At 48.9% G+C, this 17,936-nt stretch overlaps 1 protein-coding gene across 5 annotated transcripts; it reads left to right on the top strand.

Annotated features, from left to right (window-relative positions):
* The first annotated feature begins 665 nt into the window (after nucleotides 1-665).
* ZNF333 (zinc finger protein 333) lies at nucleotides 666-17,631 on the top strand. Of its 5 annotated transcripts, none has more exons than XM_045545368.1 (11): nucleotides 666-703; nucleotides 4,533-4,661; nucleotides 4,890-4,985; nucleotides 6,614-6,696; nucleotides 10,767-10,883; nucleotides 12,299-12,386; nucleotides 13,652-13,740; nucleotides 14,340-14,466; nucleotides 14,903-15,001; nucleotides 15,559-15,635; nucleotides 16,209-17,631. In XM_045545368.1, the coding sequence occupies exons 4-11, from the start codon at nucleotides 6,652-6,654 to the stop codon at nucleotides 17,223-17,225; spliced, it is 1,659 nt and encodes a 552-aa protein (XP_045401324.1). In that variant the 5' UTR covers nucleotides 666-703; nucleotides 4,533-4,661; nucleotides 4,890-4,985; nucleotides 6,614-6,651; the 3' UTR covers nucleotides 17,226-17,631. The 5 variants fall into 5 exon arrangements, with proteins under 5 accessions (XP_045401324.1, XP_045401334.1, XP_045401296.1 ...); XM_045545378.1 differs by lacking the exon at nucleotides 666-703 and adding an exon at nucleotides 3,352-3,506 and having other exon boundaries at nucleotides 4,533-4,656; XM_045545340.1 differs by lacking the exon at nucleotides 666-703 and adding an exon at nucleotides 3,464-3,506 and having other exon boundaries at nucleotides 4,533-4,656; nucleotides 14,906-15,001.
* The last annotated feature ends 305 nt before the right edge of the window (nucleotides 17,632-17,936 follow it).

The raw sequence follows: 17,936 nt of genomic DNA, 5'->3' as shown, positions 1-17,936 counted from the left end.
CAAGGAAGAAAAATAAGGATGTTCCCATGTAATTTAGCTTGTAACACTGATACGTTTTGAGTATCTATTTGGCATGGTCTGATGTTCCCCCAAATTAACCTTACAATAAACTAAGCTAGAGATTCAGTATATAAGACATACAACATTCAAAATATGTGTTAATCGGCTATTTGTGTTATCGGTACGGCCTCTGGTCAACAGTAGGCTATCAGTAGTTAAGTTTTGGGGGAGTCACAAGTTATATGCGGGTTTTTCGCTACACGGGGATGGCACCTCAACCTCCGTTGTTCAAGGTTCAACTGCATATAAAAATATACACAAACACCCCCTTGAGTACGGGTATATATTTTTGTAGGTGATTGGATTAACTGATGGATAAAGGTGGAGGGGGTTGGGGAATGACGACGGAGAAAAGGGTTAAGTTAAATACTGAGCATCTCTAACGAGTCCTGGGGGCTGGAGGCGCACCCCCACCCTTCAGGCTCAGGCCCCGGCTTCTGAGTGCAAGCCCCGCCCTCACTCCAGCCCCCAAGCAAGGCCCCGCCCCATCGCAGCCCGTCGGATTTAAGCCCCGCCCCTGTCCCTGTCCATCGGACATAGGCCCCGCCCCAGCCCCACCCCCCAGGCCCTGTCGGACCTTATTCTAGAGCCTAGCCTCACTGCCTCCCGGGGAAGAAAACGAGAATTTCTGCTCTGAGACTGGGTAAAGGAGGGGTTACTCTTCCTACCGCTGTCTTAGACCTCTCTGGCCCCGAGAGCCGGAACCCCAGCTACTTCCGTTCCCGGCGGCCCCGAGACCGGAAGCGGAAGTGCGCGCGGAGGCGGGGGGCGGCGGGTTTACGGGCTGCGCGGCGCGCTGCGGAGGGAGTGTCTCCGGCCGGTCTGCAGGTGTGGCCGGGCACCGGCGGGAGGGATGGGAGGACTCGGCGGGCGCGGGGAGGGGCCGAAGGGTCAAGAACTGCCGCCCGGCTGAGGTGCTTCCTCCTCGCGGTAGTCCGGGGGCCGGCGTGAGGCCCGCATAGCAAGGGCCTCGCATCTGGGCGCCTACCGCCCGGTCCCTCGCTCTCGGGTACCCCCGGTCTGGGAAGACAGGCCTGTCATCCTGTCGAATGGGAATTCCTGACGTGCAGTCCGGGTCCCGCAGCTCAGGAGTGTGGTGACACCCGCCCCAGTGCTCACGTGTTCTCCCTGATTTGTAGGGAAAGTGCATTCTTTCCGAGGGCCCTACCCTACTTCTCGTACGCAAAATAACTGCGTATTAGTAAATAGCGTTTTATTTTGCATGGTATTTAATATCTTGCTTTGCAACTGGAAAGTTAGGTCTTGGTGCACTTGTGCAGACTGGGTTGAGTGACTTGTCAAATTTACTTGAGAAATTGAATGAACCCTCCGTCAACAGATGAATTAGATGACAGGAGATTTTTTTGTTGTTGATGGACTTTTTTCAGTCTCTTAGTTTAAGATCTGTTAGTATAAATTCTGTTCCTTTTCCTTTCCGTTTTCCCCTTCTTTTCTTTCTTTTAAGAGATCTTTTAATTTGTGACTTTTATTTTGGCTGTTGTCGTTTTTTCACTGTGAAGTGAGGGTATTTTAAGAAAAGCTATTTCTTAGTTATGTCGCAGATGTTATCATCAAGGAAAAGTAGACTATTCAGTTCTTTTCTAGTCAGTAAGCTTCAAAACATATGGGACTTCAGGAAAAAGATGATATAACCCTTATTAGTACTGGAAATTCAAATTGAGATGGCCATAAATGGAATGCATTTTTTAGTAATAGGGTTAGAGGTCACTTCTGAGAAATGAGGAAAAAATGAACTCTGGATGAGAATTAAGCATCAGATTTCTGTTTTTATGAATGATAGATTTGTTTCCAAAAAGAGTACATGCCCTGCCTTGCCTTTTCAGAAAGAATCAGTATTGTTTCATAAAGACAGCTGAAATTGAGTGTTGCGATTTATATTGTATGATGAAAAGGCATTTTAAGTCATTCTTATATTTGATTTTTGTGGTGTCATACTGTTGTTTTGTGTGTATGTGTGTGAGTGTGCATAGGCATGTGCCTTCTTAGGCTAGATATACTGAATTATTCTTGAGGAGTGTAGATTGTTTGGCACACTTTCATTGGGATGACCTCAGTGAACTGGGCTTTGTACATGGAGAAACAGTGTGACGGAAGTAGTTATAGTGCTTGCTCCTGTGGAGGTTTCATTCTAGCTGAGAAGACAGATTTTAAATTAATAACGACAAGGGCGATATGGAAACATGGAACAGGAGAACTTGGGGAAGAGGTCAGGGAAAACAATTGAAAAGGGACAAATGTTTGAATCTACAAGATGAGTTGTATGTAGCTAAACAAGGAGTCTTGCTGTGGATTAGGGTTGGGGAAGAGACTTGAGAGAACATTCTAGATGCTCAGTCCCTCAGGTAGTACGCAGCCTGGTATGTCCCAGAAAAGCCAAGGAAAAGTGGAGTAAACAAAGTCCTCAGTGGATGAGCCAGGTTAGAGAGGAAGGCAGGTCCCTGAAGGTCATGGTAAATTTTGGACCTTATTTTAAGGCCGTAGGGAAGTCATTGAATAAGAGTTTTAAGTAGAGGAGTGACATGCTTATGTTTGTGGTTTAAATGAAACACTAGCTCCTAGATTGAGCATGGAGTTTGGGGTGGATGAGAATGCATGCAGAGTTCATGAATAAATTCAGGACTTGGATGATGGTAGTTGGGACTTGATGATTGTGGAACTGGAAAAGTTGGAATGTTTGAGATGCCTGAAGGAGGTAGAATTTTGAGAATTAGATGATTGATGTATTCTCTCTATGATATGAGCAAGGGTCAGCAAACTGTCGCCCATGGGCCAAATCTGGTCCAGTACTGGCTTATATAAATAAAGTTTTATTGGAACATGTTTGTCTATGGTTGTTTTTGTACCACAACCATACAGTTAATTATTTGTGACAGAGACCACATGGCCCACAAATCTTAAGACATTTAGTATTTGGCCCTTTGCAGAAAGTTTGCCATCCCCTAATATATAAAGTACTTGGTGCTCATCAAGTGTGGTGATGGTGGCTGGATATGGAATAATGAAAGAAATGGACACAGATCTATACTTACAAAGTTTACACCATAGTTGGAGAGAGAATGAGGCAAAAATCACTTAAATAAATATAAAATCACAACTTGGTATGGGCAGTGGAGGAAAAGTAGAGGGTCTTAGAGATATTTTGAGGGATTGTGAGAGAAGAAATGATCTTTTATGAGGTGGGAGGAGCCAGTAGATACATTAGGTGCTGTTGTCTGGAAGGTGGCTCAGGGCCCAATATGTTGTTTATTGAGATAAATTCCCTGTAAGGGTTTTTAGCTTGGCCACCCTGCCGGAGACCGTACAAAAATGGGCCAAGCTCTCGCTTGGTTCTCTGCTTTCATTCTGTCCCCTTCTTTTACCTCAATCTCTCTTTTATTGCTGGGAAGACACCTACTGAGACCTTAAACCCTGGCACTGGTGTCATGGTGAGGAAATTGGGGGCTCTGATGGCTGAGGGGGTGGACAACTATGTTCTCTGGGCCCTGTCCCCTCTCCCTGCACCACCCCTCTCCAACTGAGGAAGAAAGGGGAGGACATCCTTCCTTCCATGCGTGACCTCTAGAAGGAACTGGCATGGGAGGAGGGGCCCGCGGCAGACCTGGGGCTCTGCGTTTAATTCTGGAGTCTGCCTGCAGAGTGGGCCCCTCCAGGGCCATCCCAGCCATCCTGGTGAGACCTAGTGAAAACACATGTGGCCCTGTAAATTGAAATTAATTAAGATTCAATAAAGTTAAAGACTCAACTTTTTAGTCATCCCAGCCACATTGCTCGTGTGCTCAACAGCCACACGTGCTAGTTGCCCCCCTTTTTGGAGAGTGCAGGCATGAAACATTCCCATCACCACAGAGAGGTGTATTGGACAGTGTTGATCTGGAGAATTCTGAAATTAAAAGGCCATCTGGTTTCTCAGATGCAATGGAAGCCCTGCTTTCACAGCTATAAAAGATTACCAAATGCTTATATAAGTGTTGGGAGGGGTCCTAGGAACTTCACAGAAAGTAAGAGGTCAACCCCAAATTTGTGTTAAGTTTAGGAAAAATTTGAAATAAGCAGTTTAGGAAGAACTCCAAGCTGGGAAGGATAGGCCCTGTCCTCATGAGTCAGCGGAGTTACAGAGAGCCAAAACTTACACTTTAAGATTTGTCCAAATGTTAAAAGAAAGTAAAACATTTGCAGCTTGGTGCGCCATATGATCTCTGTTTCAACTGCTCAGTCAAGTATAATATTGCAGCATAAAAACAGCCATCTGTAAACGAATGGATTTGGCTGTGTGCCAATAAAACTTTATTTACAAAAACAGGTAGTGGGCCAGATGTTTTGCCCCGTTGGTATAGAGAGACCTCCGAGTCTGAACATGCTCGTGCCGGGTCTCCCTTCCCCAGTGATAACCAGTTGTCCCACATAGAGGTGGGAGTGGTCTTTGCTGAGCCAGAACATGTGTGCTATTTTAGGAATCAGTCACCTTTGAGGATGTGGCCGTGGGGCTCCTCCAGGAGTGGGTGTTGCTGGATGGTGCGCGGAGAAACCTGTGCAGATACGTGATACTGGACAACTGCAGGACCTTGGCCTCCAGGGGTAAGGTTGGCATCATATGGTTCCTTCTGCCTCAGCTGTTAGGTCAGGGAGGAGGGTGTTTGTGGTTTGGATTCTTGTGAAAGAGCTCTACTATTCATTAGCAATTGGGTGAGATCACTTTACTATTCATAGTACTTGCTCAGCTTCATAGTCTGAAGCCCATGTGGAAGCCAGGGCTGGGTGAGAGTTTGTGCCCTCCCTCCCTCAACACATACATCTTTCTCCGTGGGCAGGAACTCCACCATGCAAACCCAGTCAGATCTCCCAGCCGGGGCCAAGAGCAGAGCCAAGGGCAGCAGAACGAGGGATTCTCCAGGTCACGGGTGCAGGTGAGTCCTAGGCAGGCTGCAGGTCTCCTGACCTGCTTGGTTAGGGGGCAGCCCCAGGAATTGAAGTGTCAGACTGAGAGCATTTTAAAAGGCCCTTTATACTGAGGGGACATCCGAGGCTATTTGGGGTGCGGTTTCTCAAGTTCCCTTACCTTCTGTGGTCACTTTCTTTCCTCCTCTCATACTTTCCTTTAGTCTCTGATAAAGGTCTGTTCAGGCTTCTGTCTTTTTTAAAAACAAAAATTGACATGTAACTCACACACCATGAAATCCGCCCCATTAAAGTGTACAATTCAGTGGTTCACAACATTGTGTGACCATCATCACTATCTAATTCCAGAACATTTTCATTACTCCCCCAAAAGCAACCACATCCCCATTAGCAGTCACTCTTCTTTCCCCCGACCCCGAGTGCTTGGTAACCACTAATCTGCTTTCTGTCTCTATGGATTTGCCTGTTCTGGGCATTTTCTGTAATGGAATCATGTAATATGTAGCCTTTGGTATCTGGCTCAGTCCATTTTGTGTTGCTATAACAGAATGTTGCAGACTGGGTAATTTATGGGCAATAGAAGTTTATTTGGCTCACAGCTCTGGGAAGTCCAAGATCAAGGGGCTGCATCTGGTAAGGGCCCTTCTTGCCATGACAGGGCAGAGCACATCACATGGCCAGAGAGTAAGAGAGGATTGAACTCACTTTTGTAAGAAGTCTACTCTCATGGTAACTAACCTACACCCATGATAACAACATTAATCCATTCACGAGGGCAGATCTCTCATGACCTAATCGTTTCTTAAAGGTCCCACCTCTCAACACTGTTGCATCAGCAATTGAGTTTCCAACACTTTGGGGAACACATCCAAACTATAGTGTATCTGCCTTCTGTCACTTAGCATGTTTCTGAGATCTATCCATGTCATAGCGTGAATCAGAACTTCATCCCTTTTTACGGCTGAATAATATTTCATTGTATGGATATGCCACGTTTTGTTTATCCATTCATCAGCTGATCGACAGTTGGATTGTTTCTGCTTTTTAGCTATTGTGAATAATGGTGCTGTGAAAATTTGTGTACATTTATGTGGACATGCTTTTAATTCTCTTGGGTATATACTTAAGAGTGGAATTGCTGGGTCATATGGTAACTCTTATGCTTAACTTTCTGAGGAGTCTCCAAGCTGCTTTCCAAAGCAGGTGCACCATCGTACATTCCCTCCAGTGGTGGACCATCGTTCTGATTTCTCCACATCCTCACCCACACTTAGTGTCTAATTCCTCTTTAAATTTAACATTTCTATGTCTGTTCTTTGTCTAGTTGCTTCTTACTTGCTTTTCTAATAACACCCCATTTCTGGAAACATCAGTCTGAATCCTCACAGAATCCTTAGCTGGGAAATCACCTCTCATTTCTCCCTGATTGCTATATGACTGCCAAATTCCACCACAGCCCTACTCACGGATGCTTTCTTCCCTTTCAGTATCTTCCCAAGTTTAGGGTCAATATTAAAAAAAAAAAGCCTACATACACACATGCATACCACACACACACATGTATATTACATATTTTCAATTTAATCCCACTGTTTCTTTCTCAAATGAGTTAATTTTTTTTCCAAATTCATTTTAGACTGGGAATCTCAACTTAAACCCAAAGAGTTGACTTCTATGCAGGATATTTTGGAAGAAACACCATCCAGTGACATGCAAGTGGTAAGATTCATGGGGTTATCCTTGGCTCCCTACCACAGTAGAAGTTGAGGCATATGTGAGTTAGAAATCAGCTGAGCCAGGGAGGTGTTTGAGGCAGGGGGAAGCAGTGTCTCAGGGGAGCGTCTGTGGCTACTGAATTTGAGCAAACCCCAGCTGTCAGTCAAGATTCTTTTTTTTCTACAAGATTTCCCCAGGCCCACATTTTTATAAATGTGAGCTAGACATTGAGTATGTGAAATATGATTTATTTCTCAACAATTACCAGAAAAATGCCTCCTGGTAGAGAAGCCCCATGAAAATTATGAATAAGAGCAACCCCTGTGGTAGAGCCAGCAACGTACTCAACTTGAAGAGCTCGAGCTGTCTAAACAAGGCATGTCTTGAAAACTGCCGAGAGCATGTTCTGGGGGTGGAGGGGAGGATCCCTGGGCACTGGCACAGATGTTGGGGAGCTTCCCCCCATCACTCACTCCTGGTCACGAGCAAATGTAGCCGGAGAGAAGGCACCCAGTGAATTTAATCGGGGCAGGAAAGTCTTCTAGAGGAACTATATTCCGGATCTGAATGAGAGCACTGGCAAGAGAGAGGCCACCTTGATTGTAAAGAATATAGAAAAATTTTCAGGGATCCTTCACCACCTAGGAGACCATTCCAAACCCCACAGTGGAAGGAAGCCCTTTTGAGTGTGGGAGAGCCTTCAGAACCGGCTTGCACATCAGCAGTGCATGAGAAAATACACACTGAGTTCCCATCGTCCCTCCTTTGGCCCCAAATTCCCTTTTACTCAAACTACAGGACCTTCCAAAGTTTGGATCTCCATTCTTGAAAGTTAGGATTAGGGTTTGAACAGAAGGAGGCACAGAGCCAGGGAGATCCCTGGACCCCTCAGTGCACCCCTCCCCGTGTCGTGGATTAGTGTCAGCATCAGAGTCAGATAGGGCAGAGTGGTGCATGTTGTGGAGACCCATGCTCCGTTCCCTTGCTGGGGAAGCTTCCAGGACACAGAGCAGCCTCAACCCTGTACAGCCTGGTGTGGGCTGCAGAGCAGCTAAAACCCTCACCCCTGCCCAGCTGCAACAGACCGCTGGGCAGCCGAAACCACTCCTCCCTCCCCAGATCCTCCCCATGCTTGGTTTATTGATAAATACATTCTTGTTCTGGTGGAGAATGTTCTCTAGTAGCTGCTTGGGAAGGGGTACATGGTTTTTGAAACCTTGAAGTCTGAGAACATCCCATTAGGGCTGCTGGGTTGCAGAGACCTCATCTGGCGAGGTGCAGAGCCCATTCCAGAGCATTCTGTGTGTCATCATATAGCCCCTATTTAACGCGTGTTGAATGAAGGAGTGAACACATGAGGTGCTGCAGAAGGCGTCTCCAGGCCCCATCACCCACGCCCATGTTTCTCTGGATCAGCAGGGAGGGGAGGGTGAGTGAGCCATGAGGGACAGGTGTCCGCTCCATTCTGGGGACCGCCTTCTCTTGGGGAACAGGGCTCCAGCACCTTCCCCAGACGTCCACACCCAGCCCTGTGGGCCCCTCAGTTGCATGCACCAAATGTGGGAGGGGAAGGGTTCTCACTACATCAGAGCCCCGGGAAACAGGCAGTCCCAGAATGTTCTGAGCAGGAAAAGGAGGTCCACTCATGGCCACATGTTTAGGGGAGCTGGGCAGTTCACCCATGAGGACCCACAGCCTGTAAGTGGTAGAGGTGGATTTGGCGCTGGGAGTCAAGCCCAGGCCTAACCCCAGAGACCACAGTCTCATCCACCAGGTTCTGCCGCCTGAGGGTCACCCAGCCTGCCCCTGGGTCAAAGGCGCTGACCCTTCAGCTAGTCCTTCTGGGCTGTGCTGAGCGTCACTGGGCCCTGTCCCCATCATTGAGGCCCCCTATAGTAGCTCTCAGGCCTCCCTGTCATGCAGGAAAAAGTGCTGGTGGCCAGAGACAGACCAAGGCCCTGTGGCCTCCCCGTTGTGTGATCAGCTTATCCAGCAGAGGGGCCAGAGAGGAGAGGGCAGGGAACTGCTCTTAGGAAAGCTCCAAGGGAGGCTGAGGAAGTGGCATCTCCAGGCTCAGCCTTTCTGCTGTCCCTAGGCCACTACACAGCTACCTCCCCTCCAGACACCACCCAGCTCCTCGAGGTTTAGCCTCTTTTGCTCTCTGCAGGAGCTAGAGGGCCCACACTAGCCCTGCCAAAACAAACAGGCCTAACACCTAAAAACGTTGCATTTAAGTAGAGTGACCTGTGTTGAAATGAATCTGATGCAAACATTTGTCTGCATCAGACAAAATGGACCTGTGGGATTTTGATTTGTGACAGAGAGAGGCCAATGTCATTGGAAGGAGGAGGTTTTTTTTTTTTTTTTTTTTTTTAGAAACAGCGTCTCATTCTGTTACCTACGCAGGAGTGCAGTGGCACAGTCATAGCTCACTGCAGCCTTGAACTCCTGGCTTCCAGTGATCCTCCTGCCTCAGCCTCCCAGGTAGCTGGGACTACAGGTACACACCACCATGCTGGGGTGCTTTTTACATTTTTTTATAGAAATGACATCTCACTGTGTTGCCCAGGCTGGTCTCAAACTCCTGGCTTCAAGTGATCCTCCCACCATGGCCCCCCAAAGTGCTGGGATTACAGGTGTGAGCCACTGCGCCCATCTGGAAGGAGATTTTTATTACTTACTTAGAGCAGTGGTCCCCACCCTTTTTGGCACCAGGGACTGGTTTCATGGAAGACAATTTTTCCACAGACTGGGGGGGCAGGGAGAGGGGGATGATTTGGGGATGATTCAAGTGAATTACATTTATTGTGCATTTTATTTATATTATTATTACAATGTAATATATAATGAAATAATTATACAACTCACCATAGTGCAACCTCTCTGCTAATGATAATCTGTATTTGTAGCCACTCCCCAGCGCTAGCATCACCGCCTCAGCTCCACCTCAGATCATCAGGCATTAGATTCTCACGTGGACTGTGCAACCTAGATGCTCCTATGGAATCTAACGCCAACACTGATCTGACAAGAGGTGGAGCTCAGGTAGTGACACAAGCGATGGGGAGCGGCTGTGAATATAGATGAAGCTTCACTCCCTCACCCACTGCTCACCTCCTGCTGTGCAGCCCAGTTCCTAACAGGCCACGGGCCAGTACCAGTCTGCAGCCCGGGGGACAGGGCAGGCCATGCCACACAGGGCCACAGGGGAAAGCACCCGGGTCAGCCTGGAGGCGGAAGGGAGTGAGAAGAGAGCCCAGGACAGAGCCTTGATCGGGGTTTCCACGGAAAGGGCAGGGAAACGGCTCAGGATCAGCCAGTTTGAGAAATTCTGGTGGGACTCAGGGCACAGGGGCTGTCTCCCGTTGTCAGGTACTTGGCCCCGGGTGATTTAGGGCAGGGGAAGCATCGGCTGGGTGTGTGAGAGTTGAGTAAGGAGGGGTGCAGAGCATGGGCTCGGATCGCAAGGGAGTTGGAAACAGCTTTGGCTGTTAGTTTGGCCATTTGAGAGTGGTGGATGCCAAATAGACCAATACCGAGTCTAAGAAAACAGAGAACAACGTTCACGTTCAGAATCAAGGGCTCCTGCCCTTTCTTTCTTGTTTGTTTTTGGGTGGCTTAAACAACAGGAATTTGTTTTCTTGAAGTTCTGGAGGCTGGAAGTCCAAGATCAAGGTGCCCCAGGCTTGGGTTCTCCCGAAGCCGCTGTCCTTGGCTTGCAGATGCCACCCTCTTGCTGCCTCTTCACATGGTCATCCCCCCATGCACGACCCTAACTTCCTGTGGGGAAACGTCTTGCAGTGTCTCTGGAGGCTCTTGGCCTAACCTGTGTCCAGGGCCCCCAGAACCAGAAAGGGGTCAGGTCGTCTCTGTGTCTGTGGCGTGATCAGTCCTCAGAGACCCTTGGTGGTGGGTGGCCGGTGCCCACTGTGGACTGCGGGGGTCACCAGGTCTGACACTACCAGATGCCAGACCCGTCCATGTGCCTCCACTTCTGATGGCACTAACCCCCAGACTGAAAACAGCCTCCAGGCCGCCTCTGTCCTGCTCAGCACCGTCTGTGCCTTTCCTAGGGGCCGGGGCTGTTCCCGAGAATGCAGATCGGGCCCTCCATGGGAGAGAGGGGGACACCATGGCCTCAAGAAGACTGGCCAGCTCTCCAGGCATCTCCTTGGTCCCCGGGATGGACAGTAAGCCTGGGAGACGGTGTGCCGAGGGTGCCAGCCAACTGGGGGAGGGCGGGGAGGGGAGATGGGCATCTGGGGCCTACGTGTGGAGCTGAGAGTGCACAGGAGGCCCAGGCTATGGGCTCTGATTGGTGGAGTCTGTTTCTGTGTTGAATGCAGTTGTCCCCAGGGTGGGGGGCAGGACACAGGGGGAGTCCTGTGGGAGGGGCTGGTCACTGGACCCTGGGCCCTGCCTTTCCTGCTCCAGCCTTTCATCTTCCAGTCTCACCTCCCACCCCTTCCATGACCTTGAAAATGACAGGAACTGGTAGATCCCTTGACCTGGGGGCTGGGGAAGGAGTGTCCAGGCTGGTGAAGACCTCTTTTGGCTCAGGGCCCTGGGTTTCCTTACCAAGGCAGGGAGAGTATGGGACAGGGACACTTGAAGGCACATCCTGAGTCCTGCCCTGATGAGAAGGGGCCTCCTCCTAGCTGTCCCTGCCCCCTCACCTCACCCAAGGCACCTGCTGCTAGTACCTCCCACCTGCCACCAAGTCCTGTTAGTGCCACCTCCAAAATTCAACCCACCTCTGACTGCTTTTTCCATCCTTGCTGCCACCACCACCCAGCCTAGAGATACTTATTTCTCCTGGACTCCAGGACTGTTCCCAACAGGCTCCTGGGCCCTGTGCTGGACATGGAGGCCATAGGGATCCCTTAGAAGTGCAAGTCAGGCTGGGCGTGGTGGCTCACGCCTGTAATGCTAGCACTCTGGGAGGCCAAGGCCAGAGGATCACTCAAGGTCAGGAATTTGAGATTAGCCTGAGCAGGAGCGAGACCTCGTCTCTACAAAAAATAGAAAAATTAGCTGGTTGTGGTGGTGCGTACTTGTAGTTCCAGCTACTCAGGAGGCTGAGGCAGGAGAATCGCTTGAGCCCAGGAGTTTGAGGTTGCAGTGAGCTATGATGACGCCACTGCATTCCAGCCTGGGTGACAGAGGGAGACTCTGTCTCAGAAAAGAAAAAAACAAATAGAAATTCAAGTGAGGGTGAGAGGAGAGGTCCCATCCTTACTAACTGCCCTCGTTCACTCAGGTCCACCTCCAAGCCCCGTCTTCCCTCTACCCCTCAGCCTCCTGGCCTCTCACTCTGTCCCGTGTTGCAGCTCTCACCCTGCTGGAGCCTGCTCGGAGCATGCCACGTCCCAGCCCCCGCCTGGGCCCGTCTCTGTTTCCCATTTGGAGTTGAACTTGTGTGACAGTGATTAGGTTTGTATTGAGGTTAGGTAAACCTCAGCAGGGTGAGCAGGGTGTGTCCCTTCCTTCTTCAGTGTGTCCCCCAAAGCTGTGCCAGTCATGCAGATCCAATTCGGGCGAACAGCTGTGAATGGATCCCCTTGGCCGTTTGACACTAATCTGTGACCCCTGTTGCTCTATCCAGGGACTGAAGGTGGCTGTGCAGATTCAGAGGATGGTGACGCTGGTGCCCACGCTGGGCCACCCTGACCCGTGGGTGGCCGGGGCATCTGGTGAGTGAGTGCCACGTGGCTCTGCTGTCCTTGTGTCCTGTCTGGGAACTTGCATCCCACCCCACCTGCATTTGCTCTGACAGCAGGCACTGCCGTGGCACCGTAGGAGAGAATTCCTACAGCCACCTCTCATTATTTGTGTGTTCAAGGGGACAGGCACTCTCGGTCACAGATCTTTCTGTTAAGAAAGAGAGGGCCCACTCAGTCACTGTGACAAAGGCCAGACTTCTCTTTGGACAACGTGAATTTCTTGACTACGCAATTATGTCGAGTTTGAAAATGACAATTGAATTTACTATAAATGGACTGGGTTTTAACTGAGCTTTTAAAAAATGAGGTTCAAAGCCACGTTTCCCGAGAAGTGGGGAAAAGTTAATTCTAGAAGACAGGTAACATTTTAGCTTTAGTGGCAAGATGTTTGTTTTCTTCCAATTTGCCTTCTAGTAAGAATAATAAACTTTGTTTCTTCAAAATGTCATCCACTCCTGAGTTTGGAATGTGTGTTATGTCACTGACAGGAAGTCATTCTTAGGTTTAGGCTGCATGTTGCTCTGCAGGATATCTTTGGTGAGCCTGCGGGCAGGGCTCTTACTTTGGCTGTGGGCCAGGTTTAAGTACTGAGGGGAAAGTCTCCGTCAGGAGGGAGAGGTGAGGGTGCAGGGGGACCAGGGATGACCAAGGAGTCGCTCCCTTGTCTGTCCTAGGCCAGAGGGAGGATGCCTGGTGTGGGGGGAGGGGGGCAGTTGAGATTTGAAGGCAGGTGGAAGGACGTTTCCTTTCTAGGCAGAATCCCGGGGTGGTATTGGGTCGTCTGTTCCCTGCTTGTGGTGGGTTCTGGGGCGATGCCAGCCATGTAGAGTAGGGGGCGGAGGAAGGGGCCGGCAGCTGGGGAGGAAGAGTTGTCCCAAGGCTGAGTCGGGGGAATGGTGGGTGCCACAGGAGCTCTGGAGTCTCCTGGTGACATGAGACTGTGGCTGTTGGGCTATGGATATGGAGGGATGTGTGTGTGTGTGTGTGTGTCTTTGTGTGTATGTCTGTGTGTGTGTGTGCATGGTGTGTGCCTGTGTGTGCATGTCTGTGTGTGCATGTCTGTGTACAAGTGTGTGCAAGAGCATGTGTGTGCGTGTCTCTGCATGTGTGTTCCACCATGACCGTGTGTGTGTGTGTGCACACACGTGGTCACTCACAGGGCGGGCAGCCTCTGGGCCTGTGAGTGGCTCACTGGGCTGGGCACTGACCCTCGTGACTCTTCTCTTCTCCACTAGCTCTGCCTGCGGCGGGCCCTGCCTGGCTCCAGGAGGACAGCGCACAGGAAGAAGCCGTGGCTCCTGGGTTGCTGACCACCTGTTCACACGTAAGTAAAAAACCCTTCTGCTGTGCCCAAAGGCTGGACTTGCTGCCTTCCCATGACCTGCCTGGACTCTCTTGACCCCCTGGGCCTCGTGCAGCCAGTGGGAAGCAGCCTGGGTGACAATCCCAGCCCCTCATTCAGACCCCTCCCCAGGCTGTTGAGCACTAGGAGGGAAAACAAAGCAAGGATGTGAGCTGTCCTTCTTTCGTGGTCTTCATGGTCTTGCTGAGCAAAGAGTTCAGTCATTTGCCAGATAGTTCTCTCCTGCCTGCAACGTGCTCAGGTCTGCTGGACCCTGGAGCGAGAGGGGGTATAAATCTGCAAGGACTTCCTGGCTGGTTGTCAGTAGGTAAGTCCTTTTGTGAAGTGGAAGCCTTTTGACGTTAGTTGTAGCCTCTTGCTGCCGTCACTCAGGGAGTGGAGACTAGAGAGAGAAGAGTTCTCTTTCTGAAGCCTGAGCCAGGGGGCAGATTCTGGAGGACTCAGAAGCCTGTCTGAAAATCCTCAGCACGGGTCCTCCCTTCCCCAGGCCTGCTGGTTTCCAGCGTCCTCTTGAGTCTTGGGGTGGTGCCTGGCTGAGCCGGGATGGGTGTGTGTTTTAGGAACCAGTCACCTTTGCAGATGTGGCTGTGGTGTTCACCCCAGAAGAATGGTTGTTCCTGGACTCTGCTCAGAGGATCCTGTACAGAGATGTGATGCTGGAGAACTACAGGAACCTGGCCTCCGTGGGTAAGGCTGGCCTCGTCGCTGCATCCACACACTCATGCAGCAGCGATGGGTCCCAGCAACTGTGCGGGTGTGGGAAGCCAAGGGGTGAAAAGACAGATAAGCCCCACACTCATGATGCGGGGAGTCTGGTGGCCTTTCCATGGAAATGAAGATCTGTCTGCCGCACTCTGTCCATGGTTAAAAGCATCCGGCTTCTCAAATATATTCCTGAGCTAGGCCCCGGGCTTTCAGGACTAGGGAGCCTTAATATCCTCCGGGACCCAGTGAGCGAACTTGTATTTAGTTCCTTAGTGAAATAGCTTTGCTGTGTCCATCAGAATTCGGGCAGGCTCATTTTGCTACTCCCATCTGCAGAGCCCCTAAAGACTTTAGAATATAAGCCCCAGTGTCATGCTGGGACGAAGTCCACCCACACTGTTCATCTTTTCCCACCAAGCAGGAGATCAACTCTGCAAACCCTGTATGTTGTCCCATTTGGAGCAAAGAGAAGAGCTGTGGACCAAGGAGAGAGGAGACGTCTCAGATACCTGTGTAGGTGAGTGCCAGGTGGATCACGTGGGCACCAGCTCTAGTGAGTGAGAAGAGCGTTAGAATGGGAAATTATCAATCACGGAAACATTTTCAGTGCCCTTGACTGAGAAGTCTGATTGAACGCCCTTAGTCAATTCCATCTTCTTTCGTCTTTCCCTTTCTTTTTAATCTGTTATATTTTACTGTGATTGCATAGAAAGATTTGTCCTACCTCCTCTTCATCTTTAATATTTCCACATGTATATTTTATCCCCTTCTTCCCCACTGTACATTCTTGCAAATGATTTTACTTTACGTTAGTCACAATCTTCATAGAATCCTTTCTCCGTAAATTATCTGCTATTTTCACCCTTTATTCCTATAATTACATAATGCGTCACATAGCCAAATGCCTTAAAATTTTCCTTCCCTCTTTGATACATTCTTACACTTTGCAATTTTTTCCCCATATTTAGGATCAATATTTAAAAAGAAATAATCCAGATGTGCCATGCTTTTTTCATCACCTCAATCCCACGGTTTTTCTCTGTGTCCTTAATTATTCTCCCTAACTCATTTCAGAACCTCAGCTTCAACCCAGAGAGTCAATTCCTGGTGAAGATATTTTTGTGGAGCTTCCGTCCATTGGCATGAAAAGGGTAAGGTTCACCAGGGATTATTCTTGGTCCTCTATGGTAGGAAGAGTCTGGGGTGCTGTAGGTTAGACAAGGCGCACAGTAGCTGAGATTCGAGGCACGTGGTGCCTGCCCAGGAGAAGCAATTTCTTGGGAGAGAGTTGGTGAATCATGAATTGGCAGAAAATTCTAAATGTAGATCAAGACTTGTGTTTTCATAGAGTTCCCACAAGTAACTATCTTCACAAATGTGACACAGATACTGTTTAAAACTTAATTTAGTCTTAAACAATTCAGAAAAACTCTGTATCTAAAAAGCCCATGAAAGTAATGAAAAGATGGCTCTTTGTACCAGAGCATGCACCCTGTTCCAGTCTCTGGGGTAGAAATGGTACAGATTCACTAAAACAGTAAAAGTGGTAGATATAGAAATGTCTGTCTCTTATATTCAGTTCGCATGGGGAAGAATATCTGTGAATGCAATACAGTCTTTGGTCTTCACATTTTCCTTAATTGATGGGAGCAACCTCAGCCTGGAGAAAAACTAAATATAATGAACTTGAGAAATGTTTTAATAGCATCGAACCACTTTTCCAGTACCAGAGAATTCATGCGGGAGAGGCCCCCTACGAATGTCAAGAGAGTGGAAATTCCTTCTTCCAGAGCACTCACCTAATCGTGCCTGAGAAAATCCATGGTGGGGATAAAACCTATGCATGTAACCAATGTGAAAAGTCCTTCAGATACAGCTCTGACCTCATCAGGCACAAGAAGACTCATACTTCAGAGAAGTGCTTTGAATGTCAAGAATGTGGGCAAGCCTTCAAGTATTCATCAAACCTGCGGCGACACTTGAGAACCCATACTGGAGAGAAGCCCTTCGAATGTAGCCAGTGTGGGAAAACCTTCACGAGGAACTTTAACCTGATTTTGCACCAGAGAAACCACACAGGAGAGAGGCCCTATGAGTGTAAGGATTGCGGGAAGGCGTTCAATCAGCCGTCATCCCTCAGGAGCCATGTGAGAACTCACACGGGAGAGAAGCCCTTCAAGTGCAGCCAGTGTGGGAAAGCCTTCAGAGAACACTCATCACTGAAGACCCACCTGCGGACCCACACCAGAGAGAAACCGTATGAATGTAACCAGTGCGGCAAGCCCTTCCGGACAAGCACTCACCTGAATGTGCACAAGAGGATACACACAGGGGAGAAACTGTATGAGTGCGGGACTTGTGGTCAGGTCTTGAGTCGTCTCTCAACCCTAAAGAGTCACATGCGAACTCACACTGGAGAGAAGCCCTACGCATGCCAGGAATGCGGGCGAGCCTTCAGTGAGCCCTCCTCCCTCAGAAAACATGCGAGGACTCACAGTGGCCAGAAGCCATATACGTGCCAGGAATGTGGGCGGGCGTTTGGTCAGTCTTCACACCTCATTGTGCATGTGAGAACACACACTGCGGGGAGACCCTATCAGTGTAATCAGTGTGATAAAGCCTTCAGACACAGCTCCTCACTCACTGTGCACCAAAGGACCCACATGGGGAGAGAGAACATTAGGAATGGTGGCCTGCCTATACCAGTGTCTCATTCCTATGGTGGGCCCCTTGCTAATTAACTTCCAGTTTGTAGAAATATAAACATTTGGGGCTATCACTGTTCCTCATGGTACTCCTTTAGCAGTATCCTATGTTTGAATGTATAATGTTTTCATTTTGGTTTAATCCTAAGTATTGTGTTAACTTCCATTATCACTTTTTCTTTGACCCACGCGTTATTTGGAATTAGATTTTTCAATACTAGTACATGGATATATTTTCAGAGAGCTATAATGACATAGTGAAATGCATACATTTTAAGCATACTGTTGGATGAATTGGACGGATGTATACATGTATGTAACCAACACCCTATTCCAGATGTAGAATGTTTCTGTCATTCTGGAAGGTTCCTGCATGTTATATGGCTGTTTCTTAGTTGCCTTTCTGTTTTTGGTTTCTAATTTAATTACATGGTGAGCAGAGTATGTAGCCCTTGTGTTACTGAATCTTAGGTATTTATTGAGGTTTACTGTTAGGTCTGGTGTGGCTTATCCTGCTAGTTGCCGACCAAATTGCCCCCTCTCCCTTAGAACAGAACCTGGGTTTTTTGTTCAGGTTGGTAATGTGGACTATTCAAACACCTCCATCTCCCACCCCTTCTTGCAGCAAGGGTAAGAGGCCATGTGCCCCAGTCCTGGCAAGCCTAAATATGGGAAATCACTGGGTATGCCTCCACAGAAAGATGCTGCACAGAAATGGGTTCATTTAGCCAGATCTCTTCTTGCCTT

Source organism: Lemur catta, chromosome 1 (assembly GCF_020740605.2).
Source record: "Lemur catta isolate mLemCat1 chromosome 1, mLemCat1.pri, whole genome shotgun sequence".
Classification (NCBI taxonomy): Eukaryota; Metazoa; Chordata; class Mammalia; order Primates; family Lemuridae; genus Lemur; species Lemur catta.
Note: the sequence above shows the minus strand (reverse complement) of the source record. Positions and strands in the feature narration are given on the sequence as shown.

Bases quoted from the DNA above. Each gene is read 5' to 3' on its own strand.
- ZNF333 (XM_045545378.1), top strand. The intron at 6,697-10,766 runs GTAAGATTCATG...TGCCTTTCCTAG, and splicing joins CATCCAGTGACATGCAAGTG to GGGCCGGGGCTGTTCCCGAG. The intron at 12,387-13,651 runs GTGAGTGAGTGC...CTTCTCCACTAG, and splicing joins GTGGGTGGCCGGGGCATCTG to CTCTGCCTGCGGCGGGCCCT.